Below are 27915 nucleotides of genomic sequence, written 5' to 3' on the forward strand. Positions count from 1 at the left end.
GCTGAAAAATGTAGAACACTGAGAAAGAGGAAGCAACAAGGCGAAATAAAGACATTTCTCCTTGTTGCACTTCTATTAAGACGGCGTTCAGTTAGAATGCATTCCCAGGTTCACAAGTCTTGGTAAATCTGAACTGCGCTGAAACGTATGGGTGGATGCATGGGACCACCCATGCTCCACCCATGTAAGGCCTTTACGGCGTAACGCAAGGCTGAGATTTGCACTGCCTTGCGTTATTTTATATTTACCAAGCAACATAGGGCCATGCAAGGTAACCTTGCATGACTTGGTAAATCTGACTTAATGATTGTGTTGCCCTTGTGTCACCTTGCATGATGAAAGGGCAGCGTAATACTTTCATAAATCTGGGTCTTAGTGTTTTGTAGTGTGCGGCTGGTGAGTTTCTCTAGGAAAAGAGCTAAGTCAGATTTGTGGGGTTTTTAAGTTTATTCAGTGCTACTGTGAGTTTTAGAAACTGTAAAAGTCTATATTTTCAAGGTTATGTACTTTCTGTAGGTCTGTAAATGATTTCAGTGAAGACAATGCAGGTCTGACATATTACACCAGGAAGCAGGTAGCCTGATCCTGGCACAGGTCAATTTTGAAATGGAATATTCAATATCATAGTACTGCAAGCTGAAGCAAGGATGCCTCATTCTACCAAAGAAGCCAGTGGTGATGTATATGAATGCATAGATAGATGAAGGGACAAGCTAAAAATGCATTCTTGCTATACATATAGACATTCCAGTTGAAAGCCTTAGGGCAGACCTGAGTGGATTGAGGGTTAGCCATCCTTAATTCAGTAGATGCAGTGGCACAGAAGCACAGGGATCTTTGGTATCAACAAGGGCTTATGGAGCCATCACCCATGCTTACAATATGGTTCATGGCACCCTTGCTATTCAACTGTGAGGGGATTTTACTGTAACAAACCAGTACACAAGAATGAAAGAATACAAGCCCCTCTGTTACAGTCACAAACTGTCAATCTTCTCCAGTTGGTGGAGTTATGCCACTTAATGGATGCCTTCTCACAATACCTGATACTTTGGCAAAGGTTTAATCCTCTTTGCCAGTTTGTCTCTGCTCCTTATATGGAACGCACCTGCCTGGACTTTTTATGTAGATCCACAAGTAGAAGAACAAAATTATTTGTAACTAGTACATTGTTAATCATGAAATATAGTTTGATTTAAGCAATGTATTTGAGTCACGCAGCAAGACACTCTGTTGCAGGATTAGGGCGGTTTACAGCTATTGCTACATTCTTCAAAACTGTAATGTGAAATTAAAGGTGACTTGGGCTAACAGAACCGTTTTGTCTTTTTTTATGTTTCTGGTTAGTTGGAAGAGTCTGCATCTTTCTGTACGTCTTGAGCAGACCCCTCCTCAACAATAGGTAGCATGCTTCATCATTGAAGTCGCTGTTCACCAATAACTGATGTCTCTAAATGGTCTCTCTATGAGCTCTCTTTTTGGTTATGATGCTGTAGAGTGGCTATGATTTTTGTATTTTCTGACGAGAGTCCAACAGTCTTATTGCTACAAAAATTGTTCCTGGTCTGGTTTGTTAATATTTTGAATTGTTGTCTCTCCTACTACCACAAGATAAGCCAATATGCTTAGCTTGTGATGACTTTCCCTGTCTATACTAGTTGGTCAACATGTTTCTACCTCTAATCAATGCTTGAATGGTCACAGTAATTCTTCAGGACTGAACTGACCCCATTAACTGTCTTCACCCTCTATTAACTCTATGTTGATGTGTCAGTAAAGTGAGACATAAGATTTATTTCACGATTAAGATTGCAATAACATCTATTCTGAAATTCCTGTGTGGGGACATTTTTGTATTGGCCAGAACATAACCATTAAAATCTTCATCTGTGGTGAAAATTGAATCACATTCCCGTCTCCCTGTGGCTAATCCCCTGTTAGGTATTTATCCACCATCAGACGCTACACGTGTTCACACAAACATGTATCGAGAAACAGTGCCCATTTGTTGTACCATTTCTTCTTAACTTAAACTGTTGTTAATTATTGTACCAATGTGAGGGAGGTGGTATAGCAGCAGACTTTTATTTGCTTTGGGCATTTTCCAGTTCCTGCTCTAAAATCCACCTTGGTTAGAGGACTGATCTTTATACTAAAGTAAAGTGTGAGCTCCTGATGAACTGTTTCACTCACTTCTTTGCCTTTGCAGAAAGAAATATCTTAGAGCCATCTCAGAAGGCATCTTAGAATCATGGCCAAATAACAGAGTTGATGAGTACTAAGGATTAAGACAAACATTTTCATATGGTATTCAGAATTACCATTTGCTAGATTAAACCACTGTAATGGCTTTGTTTTTTAAAAGTATACTAATCGTGCGACCTGTTTCTTTTACTCTCAGAATCTCACTGCTTTGCAAAAAGTCTGAATTGATATTTTATCCCATTTTCTTCTTGGATTTCTGAAGAGATGCCAGGAAACCTGAAAAAGTAAATAATTTTAATTCATAACCAGAAATGTACCAATTGTTATTTACATATTTTTGTGTGTTCAGATACTAGTGCCCTTACCGCCTTGATTTTTTGTGCCACCAATGCACATAAAGGCCCCCTGCCCAGAGTTGCCAGTAATGATACCGCAGGGTGTAGGCATCAGTAATTTTAGTGGGGGAAGAAATACTGCATTGTCATGAGTTGGTCCTGGAGTGTCCCCTGAGAACAGCATAAATCAGATATACAGCACCCGACACCCTCAGATATATTCAATTTTCCCCGCCGAGACTTAAAGCCCTAATGGAGTGGTAACTTCCATTACTGGCGCCAGTGGGATTATTGAGCCAATTGTGATGAAGCTCTAGCCGTGCAAAGAATACCTATTCTGCGATTGTAAATGACGCCCACCCTCAACCCACTGAACACTCATGACATAACCTGGTGCACAAAACGTCACGCAGCTTTTCTCACTCTAAATGTGAAGTTGACTTTCCAAAGACAGAGAAGGCAAACATTTAGGCCCATATTTATACTTTTTTAGCGCCGCATTTGCGTCACTTTGTGACGCTAAAGCGGCGCAAACTTACAAAATACAATGATATTTTGTTAGTTTGCGCCACTTTGCGTCAAAAAATTACGCAAATGCGGCGCTAAAAAAGTATAAATATGGGCCTTAATGTTTATTTCAGCAGATGGTAAACTCGAATAAACAGTACATTTTGAAAATGAATATTTATATTTTTATAAAATAGAGGTAATAAAGGCAGTACAAATAACAAAACAGAAAACTAAAGGTATTAGCACAACCTAAGACTCGGATACGAACCAAATACAACTAATGCACTTAAGAAATAAAGATTTTTCAAAACTTATGACGTTATTTTACAGGGGAAATATTTGCCCATTTTGACCTTGCTTTAGAGGAAATGATTGCTAGTTTTATTAAGGTCCTAGGCGCAAACATAAATAATTAGGTTGGTTAGTGCCCTGGTGGATGGGGATCTATATAACTGTCCCAACAAGCACTGGCAAAGCCAATAGGTTTTGCCCATGATACATCTATTAGCTTTGTTATTGTTTTTTAGCATTGTGTCATTCTTCAAATGCACTGCATGCAAGTGCATTGTAGGACCCTGTAACCATTTTATGACGACTTCAAAAGATAAAGGAATAAATAAGTAGTGTAACAGGGTTTGGGACTGAGAGCAGTGCTGATAAATTATAAATGAGAAAATCAGATTTGACTCTCTGTGTCACCCTAACATCTTATTTCCTTTTTACTTTTCGCCCGCATGCTGTGCAGCCCAGGACAGGAGAAATAGGAACTTTGTATCTTTAAGGGATTTCCATTGCATAGAGAAATAATTAGATAACTGAGATTTATGCAAATGCTTAGAAGAAATGGTGAACGCTTATTTTCAGAGTATCAAAGTTTGGTGCTTTTGTTCTGTATTGCATTGATAGAATGTTTAGTCTGTTGGATGTTAATTAAGCTTCAATTGTTTCAACGCTTAGGACATTCAATGGTAATTTTGTACCTTTATAGTTTTGTCTTGGGAGATGTCTACATTAACCTGAGTTTGAGTTTGGAATATAACTCTTTAACTTTATTTGAGATTTGGGTTTTCCTTGTGTGGCCAAATTGGTCATACTGTAAATTAAATGTTGATTGGTTTTGTTAATGATTTTTCTCTTACCCCCTTAGCTAGGGTGAAAAGATCTGTTGACCTCATTTAGGTCATACCCGAAATGATCCAGCGAATCTGGTAGCAGAGGACGGTGGCTCCCATAAGGGGGGGGGGGGAATAATTAAGTATATCCCATGGTTCGTTCGGAGGTTTAAAGTAGTTCCAACATTGTTCCTTTGCAGCAGATGTGTGAATATTACTAGGGTTTGTGCTTGCTTGCTTTTACTATAGATTGTGGTGAAGTGTGATGTTGTGAAGTGTTTTGTGGCGTTTCTGAAGTTGTTTTGTGAATGTGACAATTTGTTCTAAATTGTGTTGGTTAACGAGTCCATTGTGGCCTAAGATCCCTGGATAACGCACAAGTGTAGAAGACACTTGGTCAATTTATTGTCTGCAGTGTAAGGTGCGTGTCGTACGATGTCGTAGAAAATACCAGTAGTATTCCTGGTGTGAGTATGGATGGTTGGTACTAGTAAATCCTGAGTGCACATGGAGGAACTGTATCAATTGGAGTGAGATCCACTGGTCGAATCTCATTTGTGTATAAGTGTGAACCCATAGTCAAAAAGCATATATTTGTACTGCTTATGAAGTGTTTGGTTACCCGATCCCTTAGTGAGCAGACAGTTGTTGATAGTTTTTACTCACGATATTTGCAATAGGTTTTAATGAAGAGATGAGTGTGAGAGAAATTGTAAAGAAGAGTGAGCTGCTGCAAGGAGTGAGACTGACATCATACTGTGTCGCTCTGATATAGGTGGGTTGGGTGTGAAGCCGCGCTACTATTGGAGGACTACGTCAGAGTGTTGCGCTGCTGTTGGTCATGAACATCAAAAAGGATTGTAGGAAAAGAGTTACTTCCTGATTGTGAAAGATAGATAAATTATGAATTATAAAAAGTTGATTGAAAATTAAGTTCTTTAAAGCATTGCAAAGTTTGGTGAAAGGTGATGTATTTGACCTGGTTAGAGAGAGAATAGAGACCCCACCGAAGGTTCTCCAGATCATTAAGTATTGTCCTAAGTAGGTCTTCATGCATACGATTACCAAGAAAGAAGATGCACTTGCATTTCCATGCTATGGAACATTTAATTTGAGAGAATCTGATGTAAATATTATTAGAGATGAGACCACCTCTGAGACCCGCTCAATTGGAAGTGTTTAATTCTTGGTAACACATAGCTCATCAGAGACAGAAAGAGAAGTAGGAGGGTAGAGTGAAGAAAGCAATAAGGACAGTTGCAGGGTGCGATGGTAAAATCAGCAAAAAGCTTGGAGAGCAAACATAATTGAGGGAACTTGATTGTATCTGGAGGAAGGAGATAGCACTAAACCGAAGAGTTAGAAAAAGACAGAAAAGACAGAACATGTGATAGAGTCAGAGAAAAAGACTGAAACTTCTGAGAGTGATGCGGATGGTGAATTTATAAATCAGTTATTGTTAAATCATCTGCCTCCATACAATTCTGAGGAGACAGGAGGGTCAGGTTCGACACTGAAAAATGTGACTTTTGATATACCTACTGCGCCTGGTGAACAGAGCCTTAATCAGACAGTGCAAAGTTCAAATGTGAATCAGCCAGTAGAGAGTTTTAATTTGAATCAGACAGGACAGAGTTTTAACTCAGATCAGACTGTACAGTGTTTCAGTGTGCAACTGTCAGGACCAAGTCTAGGAATGTCAGTGCCACAGTATCAGATGAATTATGCTAATCTAAATGAATTAACAATTCCAGTAACAATAGGTCCAGTTGTTCATTTATCTAATGCTCATGCATTAAATGTTCCAAATGTTCAGAACGTTTTGATTGCTTTGAATTTTCTAAATAGCCCAGTTGCTCCAAATGGTCTTGCATTGGCAAGAGCTCAGGGATTTGTTAATCTAAGTGGTTCAGAAATAGAAATAATTTTTTCATTTCCAAAACTGTTGACCCCGGCATCCATTTCAGATCTGACCCCAATGACAAGTCAAACAGGATTACTCCTGATGCAAGATTTCCTCAGAGACTCTCACCATATTTTGTGCCCAGATCAGAACATATTGTGAACATTGGTTGTAGTATCTCGAATAGGAGATTGCCCCTTAACACGTCAGAAGAAGACATGGTTAATGCGAATACCCTAGATTAGACAAAATTAAGTTCTGTAAGAGGAGACGTAGTGTCAAAAACTCCAATAAGCTTGTGATGTATTAGTGCCCAGGAATTACATTTGAGTCCTGCAGCTGCAACAGGAGGAACAAATTGCAATGGAAGATCAATACAAACCCCAGAGAGAAAGACCATTGAACATACCCAGATTAAAATTGGAAATAAATAAAATTATATTGGAACTGTAGATACTAGCTTAATTAGATCAGAGATATGATGCTGGCTTAGAAAAATCAAAGCCCTTATAGAAGGGTTATCAATTAGTATTCAGTGAAAAGGATATCATGAACCTGAGACCTCCAGGAAATGGAAGATAATAACATTAATTTGTTACATTCAGAAATGGGGTGCATTAGATAAGTAGGAAGGATGATGGGTAAAAAAAAGAGATGAGAAGAAAGTGAGAACAGATCTGCCTTCAGCTACATCAGGTCAGAGTGAGGGAGATGTGAAGATGCTCCCCATGAGGGACGCTCCAGGTGGAGGGTATGTTCATTTACCCCAGGGTGTGTTCATGTGATATTCTGTCATTCGCTTGACTTGAAAAAGAAGCCAGTTGAATGGTACAGGCAAACAAAGAGATTTGTGAAGCTTTCCAAATGTTTGTGGGAAGATTTCAATACTTTGGCATTGTGGTTCTGAGTGAGATGTGGATTTAATGTAAAATTGCTAGTGATTGGCCTGACAGAGAATCTCTAAGAGATCCAGTGACAAACGCACCTTCTGAAAAAGTGATGAAGAAGTATTGAAAGGTATTTGGCTTTTTGAAAGAAAAGGTGTCCCCTATAGATTGGCTGCGAATTGGCAGAACGACTCGGGAATCTAAGGAGTTGATCCATTCCTATTATGAGAGATTTTTACAGGTTTTCAAGCATTTCAGTTGTACTGTGACCATAGAGGTGAAATATATGGGTCAGGGATTGAAGCCAGAAATAAATACTATGATTCAGCAGCATTTGATTTACTGGCAGAATACACCAATTGATGCAACCTTGTGATACACAAAGTATTGTAGTGATGAACTGGATTTAAAGCAGGAAAAGTTGAAAGAGAAGCTGAGGGAGATTCAACAGAGGCTGCACAGAGAAATCAGAATCTGCAGTTTGCAGGGAATACTGGTAGAATGCAGAAGTGTATCAACAGGGAGATAATGGTTTTCAACAGCAGGGTAGGGGACAAGGTGATGCTTCCAACCCGAATGTAGGTGTAGATGTGACGACTTTGAAGAGAACTAATCCATATCACATATGCAGAAAACTGGTCCATTGGAAGAGGGAGTGTCCCCATAATGTGAATAATATTCAGATGCAGAATGATGGATTTGTGCAAATGCAGGGAAATATTTAGATGCAGAGAATATAGAGACCTCGAATGCAAAATTCAAATGTGTCCCAGAGACAACAAATGCAAGTTCCACAAGCTCCGATGCCCCAACAACACTCAAATATTACCCGACAAAGGGCCTGATTTATATATTCGCTGATGAGTTAGTCTGTCACAACGGTGACGAATATCTCGTCCAGTGAAATCTAAATCCAATTATATCCTATTGAATTTAGATTTTGGCTGGTGGGATATCTGTCACTATTGTGATGGGGTAACTAATCCACCAATATCTAAATCAGGCACAGAATTTAAACCAGGTCACAAATGTAAATTCAGACCAGATGTCAAGTCGGTTTCCTTTAATTGATTTGAGTGATTGGAAGCTTTCAGGCATTTTTCAGTTGAGGTGCCCGAAAGAAAAAGAAGAGTACGTTCTTGGTGCATCTTTAGAGGTAACTCAGCGCGGTCCGTATGTTGGTGACATGAATGGTCATCATGTGTCCTTTCTAGTTGATACAGGAGCTACTCATGCCACTGTAAGAAAAACAGAAGTATCAAACCTGTCACTTTCAGAAGTTCCAAGTTGTAGAAAAGTTCCTTTCAGGATGTGCGTGATTCAAGTCCTGTGAGTTTGCTTGAATGCGACTTGCTATGCAACTGTTCCATTTACTGTGCCCCAAGATTTATTTAAATCCATACGAATGATGAGGATGCAGAATTTAAAATTGCGAATCAAACCCCAAGTGTCTCATTGTTCCTTATGTTGACCTGTAATGACTTATCCTCAGATATAAATTATACTGTGTCCCTTGAAGTCTGGGATTTTTCAGAAAAGGAGATAGGTCTGGTGTTGAGCCTGTCAAGATAACTGTGAAACCAAATGCTGTGTGTCCAAGAATACCGCAATATAACTTGGCACCCAAATCAATTGCAGGAATTACTCCATTGATTGAGTCCTTGATTTAAAAAAAAGGGAATTTGAAAGAGATAATGGGAAGCCCATGTAAGCCTCCTGTTATGGGATTGCGGAAGCCCAATGGAAAATATGCATAGGCTAAGACCTTAGAAAGATGAATTAAATTGTTGCTCCTTGTTGTCCTATGGTATCAAATCCAGCAGTGACTTTGTTCCAAATTCCATGGGAAGCCGAGTATTTCACCATGACTGACATTGGCCAAGTGTTTTTCTCCAGACCATTGCATGAGGAGAGCCAAGTTCACTTTTCATTTTGGCTCTGCAGTCTTGTTTTGTGCTGGTGCCGATCCCCACAAGGTTATTCCAAGAGTCCATCCATTTTTAACCATATCTTGAAAAAGAATTGGCAGTCACTCAAATTGCCCTACCACTCAGTTCTGATTAAGAATAGAGATGATCTGATAGTAGCGTCAAGTACTCAGGAATCTTGCAGGAGGGATCCAATTGCCTTGTTGAACCACTTAGGTGAGAATGGACAAAGTTTCCCAAGTAAATTGCAGTACTGTCAGAAAGAAGTCTTGTATGTAGGTCACCACATTATGAAACATGCAAGGAAGGTGTCGCAACAGAAAATCTCTGAAAATGAATCCCCCGACAATTCAGAAAGAAGTCAGTATTTTTTTGGGAATGGTTGGTTACGATCGCCAGTGGATTTCAAATCTTTCTATTTTGGCCAAGTCTTTACAGAGGCTGACACATACACATGTGTCTGATCCAGTACCACTGTATTACAACTGGATACGTACCTTTACGGAGGTGAGAAAACATGTCTGTCATCCCCCTGCTCTGGGGGGCAAACCCATGCTTCTTCACTAGTACTGTGTCACCAATCTTCCACTTCACATCCTTAACACAAGTTCTCTCTTCATACCTTATCTTGTATTTGTTATGATACTTTTCTCCTGCAACCGTTTGGCTCCTCCTCATCTTTTGTCCACTCCCTCACGTTTGCTGTCCACCCTCAGCCATGCAGGATTGAACTCTGAGTACTGAACTCTACCTTTCAACATCTGGAAAGGTGACTTCAAAGTGATTGCATTAGGAGTGCCTTGATGCACCCACCATCTTTCTCTTAAGACCTCTCAAGGATGAACATGTGTCTACCTCTCTTTGTACAGAGGACTTGACTATTCTGTTCCTTTTCTCAGCAAGACCATTGGCCTGGGGTTTAAAGAGGGCCATTTTGTGATGTTGAATGGTTAGGGCCCTCAAACATTCTTTCATGTTGTAAGAAATAAGTTACACCCCACTATCAGTGATAATCACACCAGGAACACCCTCACTCACAAACTCACCTTTGAGAAAATCAGTTACCACACTAGTGTTAACCACACTCACACAACAAGTCACTCCCCATTTTGTGGTATAAGCCACAAGCAGCAAGACATAGCGTTCTTTGTACGACAACTCAAAAGGACCAATTATGGCCAGACCTAGTTTCTTACATGGTTCCACAGGCAGCTCTACAGGAGAGAGTAGTGCACCATTGTACGTTGCTTTTGTCATTTCTGGCACACAGCCAGCAATCCTTAACAACGTGTTCAGCCTGTCTGTCAGGATTTGTCCACATGTATATTTCATGCATCTCAGAATTTGTCAAATTTCTCTCTAAATGACCTCATGCCCCAAATTTATGATTCTTTCTTGCACCTTCGTTAGTGGTACAAGACACATGTCCCTAAATAAGTCCTCATCAACAAACCTCAGCTCTCCTCTCAAATTCCAAAATCCTCTCACCTGGGTAGGAACATCTTTAAGCTCCGGCCATCCCTTTACCATAATCTTTTGCAAACTTCATTACTGCTTCTTGCTTGTCCCCACTCCTGTTCCATTATAACATTTCCTTCACCCATGCCACCATCGTAGCATTTTTCCTCAATGTCAGTTCCTTAATCACATCTCTACTCTCCACGGGTAGCCTTGACAAACAATCTGCTGCCACATTCTGTTGACCAGGTAGATACTCTACATGGAAATTGTACTCCATCGGTCCCTCCACCCACCTTTTGATTCTTGGTGTCATACTGTCCTGATCCCTGTCGGTAAAAACTTGAAACAATTGGCGATGATCAGAGCTCACCAGGAAAGGTATTTCCCACAGGTAAAATCTAAAATGTAATACAGCCCAGGCAAACAACAAAGCGTTGCGTTCTATCACAGAGTATCGCTCTTCTGCTCCCTTCAAAGATCGAGATGCAAAAACAACAATCCCATGTTCCACTTCAACTACCTGTGACAACACCACACTAAATCCCCTCAGGTTGGCATCAGTTGTCGAAATGGCCTTTTTGCACATATCAAATTGCCTCAAATTGAGTAGTTTACCAATAGATGACTTAACCCACTGGAAAACCATTTCAGATTCAGTTGACCAAGAAAAAAACTGCCCCTTTTTTTAGTAGGTTTCTCAGCGGTTGGACCACACTTACAAAGTTGGCTATGAACTTGGAACAAAATTCAGCTAAACCAAGGAAAGATCTGACTTGATCTCTATTTACAGGAATAGGGGCTGCTACGCTACTTTTAGCCAAATCTATCTTGTGACTTATGCCATCCCTTAAGATCGGGTGTCCAAGATACATTCCCGCTGTGACACCAAATCTGCATTTTTCTTTCCTCAAAATCAAACCCCAAGCCTGCAATCTCTGAAACACTTGTCTCAAAACCTTGTAATGTTCACTCTTGTCCTTCCCATGCACCAGAATGTCATCCTGAAAGAATAATACCTGTGGGTCCCCTTCTGACACCCTTTTTATTACCCTCTTAAAAATCTCTAATCTCCCAAGGGTGTCACAAATGAAATGAGGTGCATCCACACCTGATGCAAAGGAACCTAGTGGTAGGCTGAAGCCCCCAATGTCCAGCACATCCGTTGGCATCTTCAGCCCACCACTATCTATGACATTCCTATCAGTTACTGTTAAAACCACCTTGCCTCCCATCTCTCTTGCATCTTCAACAAGAGTTACTCTCCCATCCTTGCACACTCTGGCTTAGTGTTCCTTTTTCCCTACATTTTTTTTACAAAGTGCATTCCTGGCATAGCAATTCAAGCTGTTGGACAAATGTGATGTACTACCACGTCTGTAACATTACACCTTCTTAATGTCCAAGTTCATCTGAGAACTGACCGTTGAGAACTCTTGTTTCCAGTTTTGTGACCTTTGTTAGTCACAACACTACTTTTCGCTGCCATCTTCTTCATTGCATTAATCACACTTAAGTGCTCCTGTTCCTCGGAACTCCAAAACTCAGCTGGAAGCATTTTCCACAGCCTCTACCATCGCAACTGCTTCTTTAAAGTTTGGGTATTAGCCAGCAATTTCTCCTGCACCTTTCGATCATTGGTGCACCTCACCAATTGATCTCTGATCAATGATTCAGTTATTTCTCCAAAGTCACAAGTGCGAGATAATGTTCTCAAAGATGCTATATAGTTCCCCACTCTTCGTCTTGCCCTGCATTCTCGAGAAAAACCTGTACTTTTCCATAACAATGTTTATCCTGCTGCCAAAGCGTTTCTCTAGCATCAACATTTCAAATTGATCTCTAGGCTCCCGTCCACCTAATGGCAACTCTTCCAAACGTTCGTATATGTTCCTCCCCTCCAAGCCAAGATTGCGGAGTAAAAGTGCTTGCTTACTAGCTGATGAGGACTGTTCTCCACCATGTCTATCAAGTGGGAATCAAATATTTTCCTCCATTGTTTCCATAAAAGTAATGGTTCACCTTTCTCCGGTAGAACATTGGCGGTTGCGACATACTGTCTAGGCTATATAAATATGTATATCCTCTTTTTGTGTTTTATTACTTAGAATAACTTATGAAATTCAATGGCTCACTAATTTAGCGCTCCTTTGAGTGTTCTGTATACAAATCTGAGTTATATCAAAGAATAGTCACTGGAGTACAAAGAGAGAAAAAAACAATATGTTTACTGAAAATTCAAACAGTTAAACCGTTAGTCTCCCGGAAGATAACCAATGTTGTCCTGAGTGCACTTTCTGATTCCCTTAACTGCGCACTGCTCCAGCCATACTTGTACCCTCTGATGACTAGGAGGCCAACTGATGCGAAATGTGCCCAATTCAAAATGGTGTAGGCGTATGCATAGCGTTATATACACACCACATGTGCAGCACTCTGGGAAATGCTCTTCTGCCTTACAGCTGAAATAAGTACGCATTCCATAGAGGCAAATAGAGGTTTTATTCAAGTTCAACAAGAAAAGTGGGACCACACTGCCATCATTTGAAGCATCAGCTGTAGTCTGACCCTAGTGCCAGATTCTACACCTGATATCATACATTCTAGATGCCCACAGCAATGGTCAGTCAGAAGACTGACCAGTACACATGAAATGCAGACTGTAACAGCTTCATTTAATTTTATTTAGATCATAGTTGTGATTCGATCTGTAGCAAACAACAGAAATAAATGTCACATCGGATTAACATAATTTAGAAAGGTAATCGGAGAGAACAACATAGTTAAACTTAGACATCTGTGTTACCCTTCTTATCACAAAACAAACATGCAACGTTATCACACAAAACAAAAACAAAAACCACAACTGTAAACAAAAATCAGTGATGCAATGTGAAATTAACTTGTCAGTCTGGTAGTAGTGTAGCATAATCTCAGTGATGATCTATCAAAAACTAGGTACATTCATTTTACATTAGCAACATAAACAACTGGTGTCAAATATATTATGTCAAATTTGTTTCCAGAATATAATGCTCTGTCGATGCATGTTCAGTTACTTAAACCCTCAATTACATAGGCTAAGTTCATTGTGTAAACTAATGCTTACCCTCATCTCTGTGCACCCATGAATTTTGTTCCCATCTTATAAATTAGCATAGATTGTGCTGTAAATTGACTAATTATTGTCATCCTTCGACACATTTAAGCAGCCTGCCTAAAGTGACAAACTATGCAAATGCAATGCTATTGCCCTACGTTTCCACTCATTGAACCCATTGAGCATTTGCATTTTCATAAGAACTAAAAAGAGGTAAATGGCCAAGATACATACTTACTCTTCAACCAATTTAAAGATTTCTTCATCAAATTCTGGGAAAAATACATCACAGTTAAAGTGAGCCATAACATCGGTAAAGTATATCCGACTGCACAATGGGTGTTTCACTGCTTCCTGTTGAAAAACAAATGCATTATATTTAGTTTAGAAAAATATGCATCTCAATTCTGGTTGCTACCAAAGTGCACATATTGATCCAGTAAAATGAGTGTTAATGTGCTCTCCAGGTAACACCTAGATAGTACCTAGTGCTGACTCTGCTCTTAAACCTTCTCTAATTGCGAAATTTAGTATATTAGAGTTGGGGCACAGTCACGGTTTCAGTGATGGTTCTATAAAATGCCAAAATCTGTGTCACAGATTACCTTTGGCAGAGCCGGCTGAGGCTCTGTTGATGGTAACAGCGGTTTTCCAACCAGTGAGTGGAGCATGAAAACTTGCCGGTTTGGCGAGGAGAGAATCTGCAGATTTATAGTATGTCTCCCACTCTCCCAAATCGTAAATGAGTGTATGGATTTCAAGCTGTTCAAATTTGAAGTTTCTGCTCCCTTGCTTTTCATCGAGAGAACAGCCATCCTTCATTGAGGATTTTATTAAAGAGGTTGCTCTCCTAAGCTAGATTTTGGTCTTGCTGTCCCCAGTTTCTTTTGGCAGACAGCACCATTAAGCCTTTTGGTTTGCATACGTTCAATAAAATGAATACTTAAAAAATACGTTAGCAACAGGGGTGGCTCCACCATAAGGGCGGAGGAGCGTCGCCCTGCGCTAGGGGCGTCAGCTGCAAACCTTTTCCCCAAAAACAATAATAAACTGTATTTATTATCGCTTTTTGGGAAACGGGGTGGGCCACGGGGATGACGAGCAATGAGGGGAGAGTGCTCAGCACTCCCCCTTAGAGCGCATGTGTGTTTGGCCGGCTGTTTTGGGCAGGCCAAATACACATACGCAATGGGCTCTCTCCAGCCCAGCAACAGTTGCTGGTCTGGAGAGAGCCTGCACAGGCTCCCAGTCTGCCTGCAAGCGCCCTGGTTGGGCCCTCCTAGCCAATCCTGGTGCTGCTCTGAGCGGCATCAGGAATGGAGCAGTGCAGGCTGAGAACCGGATAGAGAGGAAGCAAGTGTGTTTTTTTTTTTTTTTTTTTTTATTTAATCCCCAATCCCCCTAGCCCCCTCCACCCCAGCCCACCCCATCCCGCCCCCTAACCCCACCCCTTCTTCGAGCGAGCCGCAACTGTTAAATTTAAATCTTTACCTCAAATAACTTAACTCCTCCCAAAACCCAGATTGTCTCGATTTGTTCAGAAAGAGGCGATGTATGAGCCAACTGAATAGCATCTTCAAAGTCACGGCAGATGATATCAGCATGCATCGGCAATGAGCTACAAATGAACAAGGCAACAAAAAAGATTGTAATTTCACTGCAACCAAGGTGTTGCACATATGTGTTACGTTTATTGTATACGAGACTCAGGGTATATTAATACACACTAATAATTGTAAATCGTTGGCACTAATTCTGGAAAGCATGGTAACAAAAAATTATATAATTTGCTTAACGAAACATGTATCCTTTCAGCTACTCTTTAAAAGGCTAATTCACTATTCTGAACAGAAAAATAAATATTCTAAACACAATTATTGTTTCATCAGCAACTATGTCATAAATGGAGAACTGCTCACAGAACACTGCAGACCAAGTCACTGGAAATGTTCCTTCTTGTTTGGGTAAACATTAAGGGGCATAGTAACAAGAAAGTGGCACATCGGTCCACATACGTCACTTTTCTTGCGTCGCCTCTGTCCCACCTAATGACACCATGGTTGCGCCATAAAGACATGAGTGCAGCAAAGCACAAGAAGGCCCATTGATTGAAATGGGTGTGTCATTAGAACACCTGCTCTGCTCTGAGCAGGCATTACAAATGACAAAAAAATGTTGCAGTGAAATGTTGTAAATTTCAGTGCGCCATTTTTTCGGGCCTCCCTACACTGGAACGCCCTTTTGCATACATTATGCCGGGTGGAGGCATAATGTGGCACAAAGTTTTACAAAGCAGCGCAATATAAGCATTGCGCCACTTTGTAAATACAGCACGGGAGAAAGGCCTCCTTAACGTCGCCTTAACATTAAAAAAAAAAAATGATGCTAGGGCCTGCAAGGTCACGCGAGGGGCTTGTAGATCTACCCCTAAGGGCTTATTTACAAGCCCCTTGCGCCACTGTGGCATCATTTTTTTTTATACAGCTGTGGCGCAAAGCAGTCCCCCACAGTGTGCCACATTTACAAACTGACACAATGGGTCCACTGCGCCATTTTGTAAATCCTTGCACCACATTATTGCATCAGGTAAAATGTATGCAAAGTCAATGTTCCCCCTTAAGAAGCCACGTAGAACTGGTGCAGTGAAATCTACAAGATCTCACTGCGTCATTCTGCAACTTCACAACGTCACTTTTTTAACGCCTGCTCAGACCAGGCATTAAACTGGCATAAGACTGTTTAGAATGGGGGCCTTTCCTGCACTGCTTGATTACCGACATTTTTTTTACTCTAGTCCATCAATGCATCATTTTATCACCACAGATGCAACAGAATTTCTGAAGCATCTTTAGACACTGTGCACAATGGAGTTCTGTATAGTAAATACAGCGCTACCATGGCGATGTTAGGGGAGCGAAGGGCAGCGGAAGAAAACTGGTGCTTCAATTCCAATGCACCGGTCTCTTGTAAATGAGGCCATAAGTGTGCATAACTTTATGATTCTTAAGGCAGGATTTGTCGAAATTCACAACTTGCACATCTTAAAAGTGCAAAATTATAAATGATGTTTTCTAAGTGTGCCTCTTGTCAAATTTGTTGTAATGTTACAACAAAATAAGTGCAACAAACTTCTAATTTTCCCTTAAAAGACAGTCTCTCTAAATCCTGTTTGTGTTTTTTCTCCAGCTAAACATATTTTGCTAATTTTGATACCCAGAAAAAGTTTTTTGTAGGTGTCACAGGTTTCAAACACCCCTGCTAAAGAACAATGCACAGACTTTCAGTTCAGCTCCTGGAGTCATCATATGAAAATGTTGGGACAAAGTTCAAGAGCTTTATACCAAAGGCTACTCAAAACCTAACATCAAAGTTACACTTGTATAGATAATATGATGATCATAGACCATTTCCTAGAACATACCTTAGGGTTGTGCTCAAAAGTACAGTTAAACAATTTCTCAAGGGCATATAGTCCCCTTTAAACTGTTCAGAAGTCTTTCGACCCCAAATAACCAAATTTTTCTTTCCTGAAAAAACACAAAAAAAACTTGTTATTGATGTTACACCATAAACAATTAGAACTGGTAATAAAATATTTTTGCAAAGTCTCATGCACTTTACAGGGCCCGATTTCGACCTTGACAGATGGGATACTCCGTCACAAACATAACTGATATCCTGCCTGCTGTTTTACAGGTTCCATAGGATATAATAGAACTAGTAATACGGCAGACAGGATATCCTTTACGTTTTGAATATAAAGAGGCGCCCAAGTAATTTTCTGTTATTAAATAAAATATTTATAAATACTGATAGCATATCACAAAGATAATTAATTAATCAGTATTCAGCGTGTAGGTCAAAATATTAGACCTTTATTTATGAATCAACGTGTTTCAGAGGAACAGTAAACGATATCATCAGAATAAACTGTTTCCAATAGAAATGTAATTTTTTTCAGTTTTGCATATTGCCAATTTCAAACCTGCTCTCCCAATGGCAGCAAGTTTTTGTATACAGTTGTATTTTGTAAGTTTGCACCGATTTTGCGTCAAAAAGCAACACAAATGCGGCGCTAAAAAACTACAAATATAGGCCTTAGTCTGAATAACGAATTTATTAAGGCACTTCCCAAGTTTTATGCACAGAGACAATAATGTGGGCTTTTATTTCAAAGACAGTAACACAAGTGCAATTCTAAAAATAATCACAGCAGTGAAATAATAATGATCACAGAACTCAACAATGGCTATTATATACATACATATATTTATATATAGACTATGTATTCATGCATGCACAATGCAAAGCTAAAAGTAAGAATTAATAAATGCATCACCATGGGGCTTGACATCCACATCATTTCTTTGTCTGCCAGCTTCAAGTTGTCGAACCCGGACGACCGGAAAGAAAGAGAACTACCCACAATGGGATTAGTTTCTGAGCAAGGCGTCCCTCCTCACATGAGCTTTGTCTATCCAGCTGTCAAGCTCCCACTACCTTATATCCTTTAAACAAACTGGAGAGGAGAATTCTAGAAACTACCCATCCCATAGAGTAAGTTGTTGTTCAAATGCTGGTCAGTGTTGAAAAGGAACACGCTTGAGACTGGCCAACTCTCACTGTGTTTTTCCAAGACTGCGCTATTCCCTGCCTTACCATAAACATTCTCAGCCTGGGACATTTTATCACTGATACTTTCCCATGTTATGTGCCCACCTTCAGTGAGAAAGAGCGAAAACACGTTGCACAAGCATTACAATGATGTAGAGTCATATCCCATGTCCTGCATGCCTGAACTGCATACCTAACTGGTTTCCCATCAGCAGGATTCGTTCTCCTGACAAGCCATTTCTTAAGCCTTAGCAGAGTGGCTGCCTGTATCAGGGCCCCTTGGTTGTTTCTGAGCTGTCCCTCATACATTGATCCATTTAGCCTAGCAGACTGATTGGCAAGCTTACCCCAGTGGGCTCAGTTGCCTTCACTATTACCTGTTAATTTGATTAATTTCATACTTTGAACACATTTCCTGTCTTGGTCCACTTTTGCATTCCAAATTCATCACTCCTTGCAGACTGACTGAATATCACTGCATGTACATCGCCATTGGAAATCTGGGAACCATGTGCTTGGAATTATCCCCTGTCCTGACAATGACCTTGGAACTGTCCATATATGGGCTGAAACAGCAACAAGTCTTCACAGAAATTAAGATGGCTAACTAGCATCTGATCTGATTTGTGTCTATTAGACTTGCACATGTTCCACTGCATTATTATTAATTTTATGTGGATTGCCATTTGTTATCTATTGCCTTTTTTTCATCACATTTCTGAACTTTTTTGATTTGCTTTCACTTACATCATCTGATTACCTCAGTTACAGAGCATGAAGAACTTATGTAGACTGTATGTATATACTTTATTCATTTAATTTTTACAAACATGGGTTCCTTGAAGATTTTTTTGTCAATTTTTGCTGTTTGATAGTACTCAACAGTATCTCCTAATATTTTCTTAAAAATCTTGCTCTATTTTAAATGATACTTGGTAGGACTTTTGCTGTGCTTGCAATAATGAACTGCATACCTTTCATCTGTGGTTTTTGCTTTATGTTAAAGCCACACACTAATCCCATATGTGTGCATTGACCTTGGCCGGGGTCTTTTGACAGTGATAAGTTCTGGACCTAGTCCTGAAATGGGAGTGGCATTCAAAGCACACTCTCATTGTAACAATAGGGGACTATCTGTGTCATGGGTTTCATGTGTGGAACACGGTGGTGGCAGCGAACCATCGTTAGTAAATAATAGCGTCAGAACTTTACCTATGAGACATAAATGCATGCCTACAGGCCATTTCATATAAAGTTCTGCTGCTCATGACAAAGCTGGAATCCTGAACTTGACATGCCATAGACAGAGGTCAAGCTTGGAAGGTGGCCTTGCCAGGCACATGAAAGGAGAACCAAGCCCAAACCAGCTTAAAGGAAGAATATTCAGAATACACATGCTCTGTCTGCAAGAATGGTATAAAGATTCATTGTTGTTCATGTAGGTGGTCTTCTACTGAGGTGGGTACGCAGGGGCTACTATGCAGATAAGGGTTGCTGTTGCACTGACAACCATCTTTCTAGAGGCAGGAGACACAACGTGGATTCTAATCTGAAGGAGGAGTTAGTGGACTGTCGTTGGTGCCGAGGTATCCTTCCTTTGAACAAGGGACAGAAGCTCTAACACTTTAGGAGGAGTGGATTCTGGAACAGTTTGCTGTAATTGATCCTGGCATAGGGTCTGTATGACAGAGACTTGCTAAGCAGGTGGCGAAGGATTCTTACTACTTTCCAGATCAGGTAGTGCAAATACATAATTTATATTTGTCAAGCTTTGTGCACATGTAGTAGGCCTACATGTCAGCAAGGATAAGTACCAGTGATGACCTGTGTACCCCTCAAGTGGACTGCATAACCATAGTACTGCCAAATGTGTCTTTGAGTTGGACCCAGCCCGGAAGATTAAGGTCCTGATTTAAAACTCAGCAGAACTCAGCAGATGGGTGACAGATATCCCATCCGCTGAAATCTAAATCCTATTATATTCTATGGAATTTAGATTTTGGCGGACAGGATATTTGTGACTGTTGTGATGGATTAACCTGTCCGCCAAGTTAGAAATCAGGCCCTAAGAGTCCCCAGAGGTGCCCTAGGGGTCCCTCATACATGATTGAGGTTGTCGCCGCAAAGCACTGTGTGCTGAAAACAGCACCCGGCATCCACCGCAATGAAGAATCATCATCTGCTAGCTTGTGGCTGTAGTGCATAGGAAGGAGCCTAAGCACTCACCAGAGTGCTGAAGTGAGCAGCATTGTGAATCAAGCAACCACCAGACAGCTGGAGTGAGCCATGATCTGCAGCCTCCGCTCCTGACCCAACTTCTTGAGTGATGCACTGTGCAGCCGGCTGCTGCAAAACTCCTGAGAAGTCTGATGTGTGCCACCTGTAGACTCCTGTTGTCAGTGGGATCATGCAGTCACAGGAGGGACAAAAATGGCTCCATTGTGCTATTATAAACTTGGTGAGAGACTGAATGTTCCTAGAATGTGTTAAGACTAGATTGAAGGGGGGATTATGAACCTGAGGGGGAAGCCAAGAGACAGGAGGACCTGCAAGGGGCTGGGGAAGGACTAGTCAATAAAAGCCCTTACAGCACAAAGGCTCTCACCAGTGAACCAGGAATGCCTGCATTAATGATTGTGTAGTGGAGCTCTATGTTTTCTATGTGATGAAATTCTTGTCTTTTCTTAAAAGAGAAGCACTGGGCTGGACACTGATTTTATTGAGCTCCTGGGGGGAGGGTGGTGGTATTGATTCTTAAGCCTAAGTAACCCTCACACTAACTGCCCTGAGAAGTCTCACCATTGCTACTATTGAGAGTATTGTGTTGTTAAGGTTGTACGTGGGCCAGTTTACAGAGCCATAGTAGGCTCCGGGACAGCAGTGGTAAAAAGCCACAAATCTCACTGGCATGTTCAGTGGCTTTCTGAACTGGGGCTGGCATGTTTAATAAAAACTGTGGTGATTCTTCATCAATTGACAACAATATCGCTCTCAAATACTTTCAAAACAGGACACTGATTACACAGATTAAAATGCAGTTATCATCTGAACAACACTTTCAATGAGGTGGTTATTAATAGGTGTCTCTTTCTATAATTTTGTAGAATATTTTAATGGTCTTAATAAAATATATTGCTATCTAAAGGGAAGGAATGGACATATGCATCCTATTGTCTTTTAGTTACAAACTATTGCATATTCTATCTGTGGGACATGTGTTGGAAAAGAAGGATGGGCCTGAACGAGCAGCGAGGCGTGCAGAGGCCTCCCGGCAGTTGTGAGCACCTCAGCTGGAGCAAGGAGCTCTGCAGTGGTGTTGAGGCCAGTTGGGCCAGGACAGTGGTAGCGTGACCTCGCAGGGCTGATGCTGAAGCTGGGCCGGACGGAGTGCAAGAAAGTGTGGCCACCATTTTGTGAGGAGATCGGTGGCAATTGCTGGGCCACATGGCAGAGATGCGTCCCACACTGCATGATGACTGTGGTGCCCCTCCCATCTGGGGAGTCCTGGGACTGAGGTTGGCCCCCTGAAGTTGGAATTTGCCCTGAGGGGGAAGAGGGTGGAGGGGGGCGACAAGGAGTCAGCCCAAGTTGTAAGGGACTTGTCTGGAGGTAGCAGTGACAAAAGAGCCAGAGTGGCATCGGTAGGTGGTCGAAGGAAGCTTAAGAGAGGTGGCCTTGGGTTCTGGAGCCAGGTTGGCTTCGAGGACCACCAGGGACAGAAATATGTGTCCTTAGGAAGTGGTTTGGCCCCTGGAGAAAGGCTGGGACGAGTGGAGCTGGGGAAGCAACCTAGGGATGATGCTGACAGATCCAGCCTAGAGTGAAAATCAGGGGACAAGGACCCTCTGTGGCTTGCTTACTGAACTTTAGGAACCAAGCTTATATGCTGCAGGTGGCCCATGCCCACAGGCCCTGGAGGACTGAGACCTGCAGGTAAGCATTTATCCTAACTATGCAACAGCAGCCCAGCATAAACACTTTTTGGGAGTCCAGAAACATTTGCGACAACTCAATTTCAAATATGCCTTGTTGTTTACGGCCCATCTCCAGGTCAAGGTGGGCCCTACAGTGCATTTTTTTATGGAGGTGAAGGAAGTATAGGATTGGTTGGAGGGGCAGGTTCACCTGATGCTGCAGATTTGGACTGGAGAGGGTTCCCCTAGAGGGAGACCCGGTGGCTTTATCAGCTGGGGAGTCAAGAGTGACTCCTTAGTGGGAAGAGACATGCACGGAAAGGGACAAGGTTGTGGCAGAGTTGCAGTGTGGTCTTCTACAACCCTCCATTAATCATTGGAAGGCCCTGGCTCCTGCCTCAGAGCCAACTAAGGATGGGTTAGTAAGCTCCAGTGTGAACACACTGGAGATGGACTTCTGGAGAATCACCCCCATGAAAGTGGAAGAGCTCCTCTGAGGGACCGTGCCAGAGAGGAAGAACTGACAATGGTCTTGGCAATGTAGGGATGTTGTCTCTTTGCATGGCCTTGAGACAGTAAGGCCAACCACTCATTGCCCTAATGGACTCACTGAACTTGGTGTTATGCAGTACAAACATTTGTGGGAGCGAGAGGCATCTCAGGCATTGGAGGGCAGATGGTTCTACACCGGCAGCTTGAGGTGACAGGCAGAGGGGTGGGGGGTACATTTACTGGGAGCTGCAACTCTATCACTTGCATTGGAGGTATGGTGCCTGAGAAGGGGTTGGGGGTCGAGCAGACAATTCACAGACACTAGCAAGAATAGAATCACAACTTGCAGTCAAGAGCACTTCCCATAGGGTCTTATTCTAGAACATGAATGGACTCGGGAACAAGCTGAAGTGGGGATGGTGCAGAGGTACTTGGCGACACAGTCACAAGACTTGATTCTGCTGCAAGAAACGCAACTGAAAAGTTCCCACTGTAACATCCTGGGCAGGGATAGGTTCAAGCCCTCGGTCCATGCAGGCTACTCGCCAGGGGACTGGGCCGGATTTTGGGATTTTCGGTTCATTGGTCCACACCATTCTAGATTACTCAAATATGGGCTGACTCATCAGGCTGCTGGGCAGTAGTGGGGGCTTGTGGAAAGGGGAGTGCCTGATAGTGGCATCCATGTATTGTCCACCTGGACTCCAGAGACTGGGCCTTGAGAGCGTGGGGAACTGGATTGCCAGCTTCCAGGAGGCATTGCTAATGGTAGGGGGGGATCTCAACCTGACCCTGCATAGGGAGGTGGATCATGTGGTGCGGGCTGGAGGGGCTCCCAGGGATAACTCAAGAATTCCTTCCTTTCTTGGGCCAGAGGGCTGGAGGACCTGTGGAGGATGTCTGATCCAGGGGACCAGGAGTTCTCGTACATGGCCAATGCCTCTCTCTTAATGGCCTGACTCAACTATTTTGTGGTTCCTAGGATGCAGCGTTTAGATACAGGAACAGCTTACTTGACAAGGGGCTATAGCCCAGACCTTTGCTGGTTAACTTGCAGGCTTTATACATCCCAGCTTTCACAGGCGACAATGGAGGGCATGCAAGGGTTTCTGTGGACTCTACCAGTGCCGCCCCCAGGCGGGGAGGCCTGTGATTCGCTTGAGGTGGAGTTTACAGAGAAAGAAATTCCCAAAGCCATAGACCCAGCATAAAAGTGGAAAAAAGTGGAAAGGCCCCTCCAAAGTTCTTCAAATGAGTGAAAAGTAAGGTGCACAATCCACTACATGCTCTGTTCTGCGAGACTCGGTTGAGGGGCAAGCTTCCATGGTATCTTCAGCAGATGCCTAGAAAGCACTCTGAGGTCTTCACTTCATATAGGCCGATGTCCATGCTAAATGTGGAGACCAAGTTGTTGGCTAAAGTCTTGGCAGATCAACTGGCACAAGAGATAGACGGGTGATCAATCAAGATTTATGCTGCATTATCCATGTGCAATAATCTCTGGCGGCTCTTTGATTGCCTGGCCCAAAGGCTTAGTAATGAGGAGCTGGCCCTTCATGTGGTGCTAGATGTCGAGAAGGCATTTAACTTCCTGGAGTGGCCATACTTGATGGCCTTACTCAAGCGTAGGGGCTTCGGCCCCAGCTTCTAGTGGTGGGTGCGGCTTTTGAAGTTTAGGCCAACAGTGCTAGTGCAGCTGAACAGGGTTCAGTCGGAGGAGTCTTAGCTGTGTCGTGTGTACCAGGCAGGGGTTCCCGCTCTCTTCGCTGCTTTTTGCGGTGGCAATAGAGCCATTTGTGACATGGGTTTGACAGGATGCACTGCTTAGGCGTCCTTGATTGGAGGGGGACAGGGAGAACAAGATTTCCTTGTATACGGATGATGTTCTGCTCTACTTGGTGAAACTGTCAGTGATGGACATCCTGCGTACTTTTGGGGTCTTTTCTGGCATCATTAATGACTGGCATAAGTCTGTAGCATGTTCCCTGGATGCTAAGAGGCAACTAGCCCTGGCAGATGGTGTGATCTGACATTGGGTTTACCTATCTCTGGATATATGTGACCGAGGACCGCAATCAGTTCTATGAAAGAAACATGGGGCAGATCTTACTGAATTTTTGGAGGGCTGTGAAACACTGGAAGTGGCTGCCCCTACCGTTTTTGGGACAGATGGCCCCATACAAAAAGATTTATCCCCCTATATGTGGTGCAAAATTCACTGTTCTAAGTTCCAGAATGCTTTTGCTGGGTGTTTGGGGTGAAAGTTCGGACCCTCCTCTGGGATGTGGGTGTCCCAAGGATAGCATTTGGGATGCTGATGAGGTGCCATGTGGGTGGAGGCATTGCTCTTCTGGACCTGGAGCTCTATTATTGGGCAGCATGTCTGCTATTGATCAACTATTAGATATCTTCAGACCGAAGGGAGACGGTCCTGAGGGGGAACAGGCAGGCAATGGAGCCTTATGGGTTCACGCAGTGGACTTACGGTGCCAGGAGAGTACCGACTCTCCTGGAGCTGACAGCCTCAGTGGTGCAGACATGGTGGAGGGTGACGGACAGGACAGGTTGGGCGGGTCAGTTGACTTAGGAGACACCGTTGTGGGATTTGGAGCGGTGGTGCCGCTCTGTAGAGTGTTGGGCTACAGGCTGTGGGATTTGATTGGCATTTCTAAGGTGGAGGACTTTTGGAGAGGCAAGGATTGGCTGTCAGTTGTGGACCTGCAGGACCAATATGAGCTGCCGGGGCAGCTTGTGCACTACCTGCAGATTAGAGCTATCCTGCAGCACAGAATCCCCCTGTCATCAGGAGTTGAAGAAAGAGAGCCCAATGGAGTATCAGGCTTTGGCCACTCTGCTTAGCAGGTACACTGTCTCTCAGTTATATTAGCAATTCTCAGGCCCCCTTACTGTGGATATGGGAGCATTGGGAGGGGGATTTGAGTAATATGGATCAGCTTGTAGGTACCACATGGAGGTGGGCATTTGTGCAGGGTTTCAGCTGATTTACCTGAAGCTGTTGCATCTGGAATATTTCACATGTTATGTTATTTTATGTTAACAAATGTATATAGTGCATAGCTACCCGAGGGCCTCCCAGCGCTTCAGCGGATTCTCCCAACAATTTCACAAGGAGAGCAGTATAGCCATGTTTTCATTAGCTGCCTAAAGATTGGTTGCTGGTCAGTAAGCAGTAACGATAAAGGTAGTGAGTTCCACAGCTTCATACCTAGGTAGGACAGGGACATTCCCCCCCCCCCATCTAGCCTTTTTTAAAGAGGGGATTGCCGCCAAGGCTGCTGACGATGACCTAAGATGTCACGAGAGCTTATAAAAAGTGGCCAAAGAACGCAGCTGTTGGGGCCCTTTGTCATGTAGGGACCTATGTATGTAACATGAAGCCTTAAATTGTATCCGCTGCTCGACTGGGAGCCAATGCAGGGTGAGAAATGCAGATTTGACTGATTCATGTTTAGGAATATTAAAAAGCAGTATAGTGGCAGTATTCTGCACAGTTTGAAGTCTCCTTTTCACATATTTTGGAGACCCGAGAAAGAGGGCATTCCCATAGTCCAGGCAAGCAAGGACCCTCACTTTAGTCAGGGTAAAAGAGAATCACCCTCAGCTAACCCCTGCTTACCCCGTTGGTAGCTTGGCAGAGCAGTAGGCTTAACTTCAGAGTGCCAGGTGTAAAGTATTTGTACCAACACACACAGTAACTTAATGAAAACACTACAAAATGACACAACACAGGTTTAGAAAAATCTGAAATATTTATCTAAACAAAACAAGACCAAAACGACAAAAATCCACCATACACAAGTGAAGTTATCAATAAAAATGCAAAAAGAGTCTTTAAGTAGTTTTAAACACACACTAGCGCTGCTAGCGTGAAATTGTACCTGGTGCGTGTCAAAAATAACACAGCACGGACGTGTGTGCGTCAAAAATAACCCCACACGGGCGAGTGTGAGTCAGAAATCCAGCTGCACGATGATCTGAAAACCCTGCAGCGCAGGTTGTGATCTCCCAGCCTCCGTCAGCGATGCTGCACATTGTTTCTCCTGCTCTGTGCATCGATTCTTCAGTCGCGTTTTCTGCGAGCGTCGTTTCTCAGCTGCGGAGCTGGCGGCGCGTCATTTTTTCAGCCGCAGATCAGAGTCTCCTCAATCTTTTCCCTGCACGGTGCTCTGTGCATGGATTTCCTTGTCTTTAGGCTACTAGCTTCTCCTTTCAGGGTCCCAGGAACTGGATGGGCACCACAGGGCAGAGTATGAGTCTCTCCAGAGACTGCAGGTGCTGTCAGAGAGAAGTCTTTGCTGTTCCTGAGACTTCAAACAACAGGAGGCAAGCTCTAGATCAAGCCCTTGGAGATTTCTTCTCAAGATGGAAGGCACACAAAGTCCAGTCTTTGCCCTCTTACTCTGGCAGAAGCAGCAACTGCAGGATAGCTCCACAAAGAACAGTCACAGGCAGGGCAGCTCTTCTTCCTCAGCTATTCAGCTCTTCTCCCGGCAGGGGTTCCTCTTGGTTCCAGAAGTGTTTCTAAAGTCTGTGGTTTTGGGTGCCCTTCTTATACCCAATTTCTCCTTTGAAGTAGGCCTATTTCAAAGTAAAGTCTCTTTTGAATGAGAAATCCTGCCTTGCCCAGGTCAGGCCCCAGACACTCACCAGGGGGTTGGAGACTGCATTGTGTGAGGGCAGGCACAGCCCTTTCAGGTGTGAGTGACCACTCCTCCCCTCCCTCCTAGCACAGATGGCTCATCAGGATATGCAGGCTGCACCCCAGCTCCCTTTGTGTCAATGTCTAGTGTGAGGTGCAACCAGCCCAACTGTCAAACTGACCCAGACAGGGAATCCACAAACAGGCAGAGTCACAGAAATGGTATAAACAAGAAAATGCCCACTTTCTAAAAGTGGCATTTTCAAACACACAATCTTAAAATCAACTTTACTAAAAGATGTATTTTTAAATTGTGAGCTCAGAGACCCCAAACTACACATGTCCATCTGCTCCCAAAGGGAATCTACACTTTATTCAGATTTAAAGGTAGCCCCTAGGTTAACCTATGAGGGGGACAGGCCTTGCAACAGTGAAAAACGCATTTAGCAATATTTCACTGTCAGGACATATAAACCACATTACTATATGTCCTACCTTAACCATACACCGCACCCTGCCCTTGGGGCTACCTAGGGCCTACCTTAGGGGTGTCTGACATGTAAGAAAAGGGAAGGTTTATGTCTGGCAAGTGGGTACACTTGCCAAGTCGAATTTACAGTTAAAACTGCACACACAGACACTGCAGTGGCAGGTCTGAGACATGATTACAGAGCTACTTATGTGGGTGGCACAACCAGTGCTGCAGGCCCACTAATAGCACTTGATTTACAGGCCCTGGCACCTCTAGTGCACTCTAATAGGGACTTCCTAGTAAATCAAATATGCCAATCATGATT

The 27915-nt window shown here is 42.8% G+C and overlaps 1 protein-coding gene across 1 annotated transcript in view; it reads right to left on the minus strand.

Annotated features, from left to right (window-relative positions):
• Positions 1–769: 769 nt before the first annotated feature.
• LOC138287701 (dihydrofolate reductase-like) overlaps positions 770–27915 on the minus strand; it is a 152941-nt gene continuing 125795 nt past the window's right edge. The window contains exons 4-7 of the mRNA XM_069228376.1: positions 16860–16965; positions 14930–15056; positions 13677–13792; positions 770–2481 (exon numbers count right to left, since the gene is read on the minus strand). Of these exons, the coding sequence (XP_069084477.1) occupies positions 2406–2481; positions 13677–13792; positions 14930–15056; positions 16860–16965 (425 nt within the window). The 3' untranslated portion in view covers positions 770–2405. The remainder of the gene's footprint in view (positions 2482–13676; positions 13793–14929; positions 15057–16859; positions 16966–27915) is intronic.

Source organism: Pleurodeles waltl, chromosome 4_1 (genome assembly GCF_031143425.1).
Source record: "Pleurodeles waltl isolate 20211129_DDA chromosome 4_1, aPleWal1.hap1.20221129, whole genome shotgun sequence".
NCBI lineage: Eukaryota > Metazoa > Chordata > Amphibia > Caudata > Salamandridae > Pleurodeles > Pleurodeles waltl.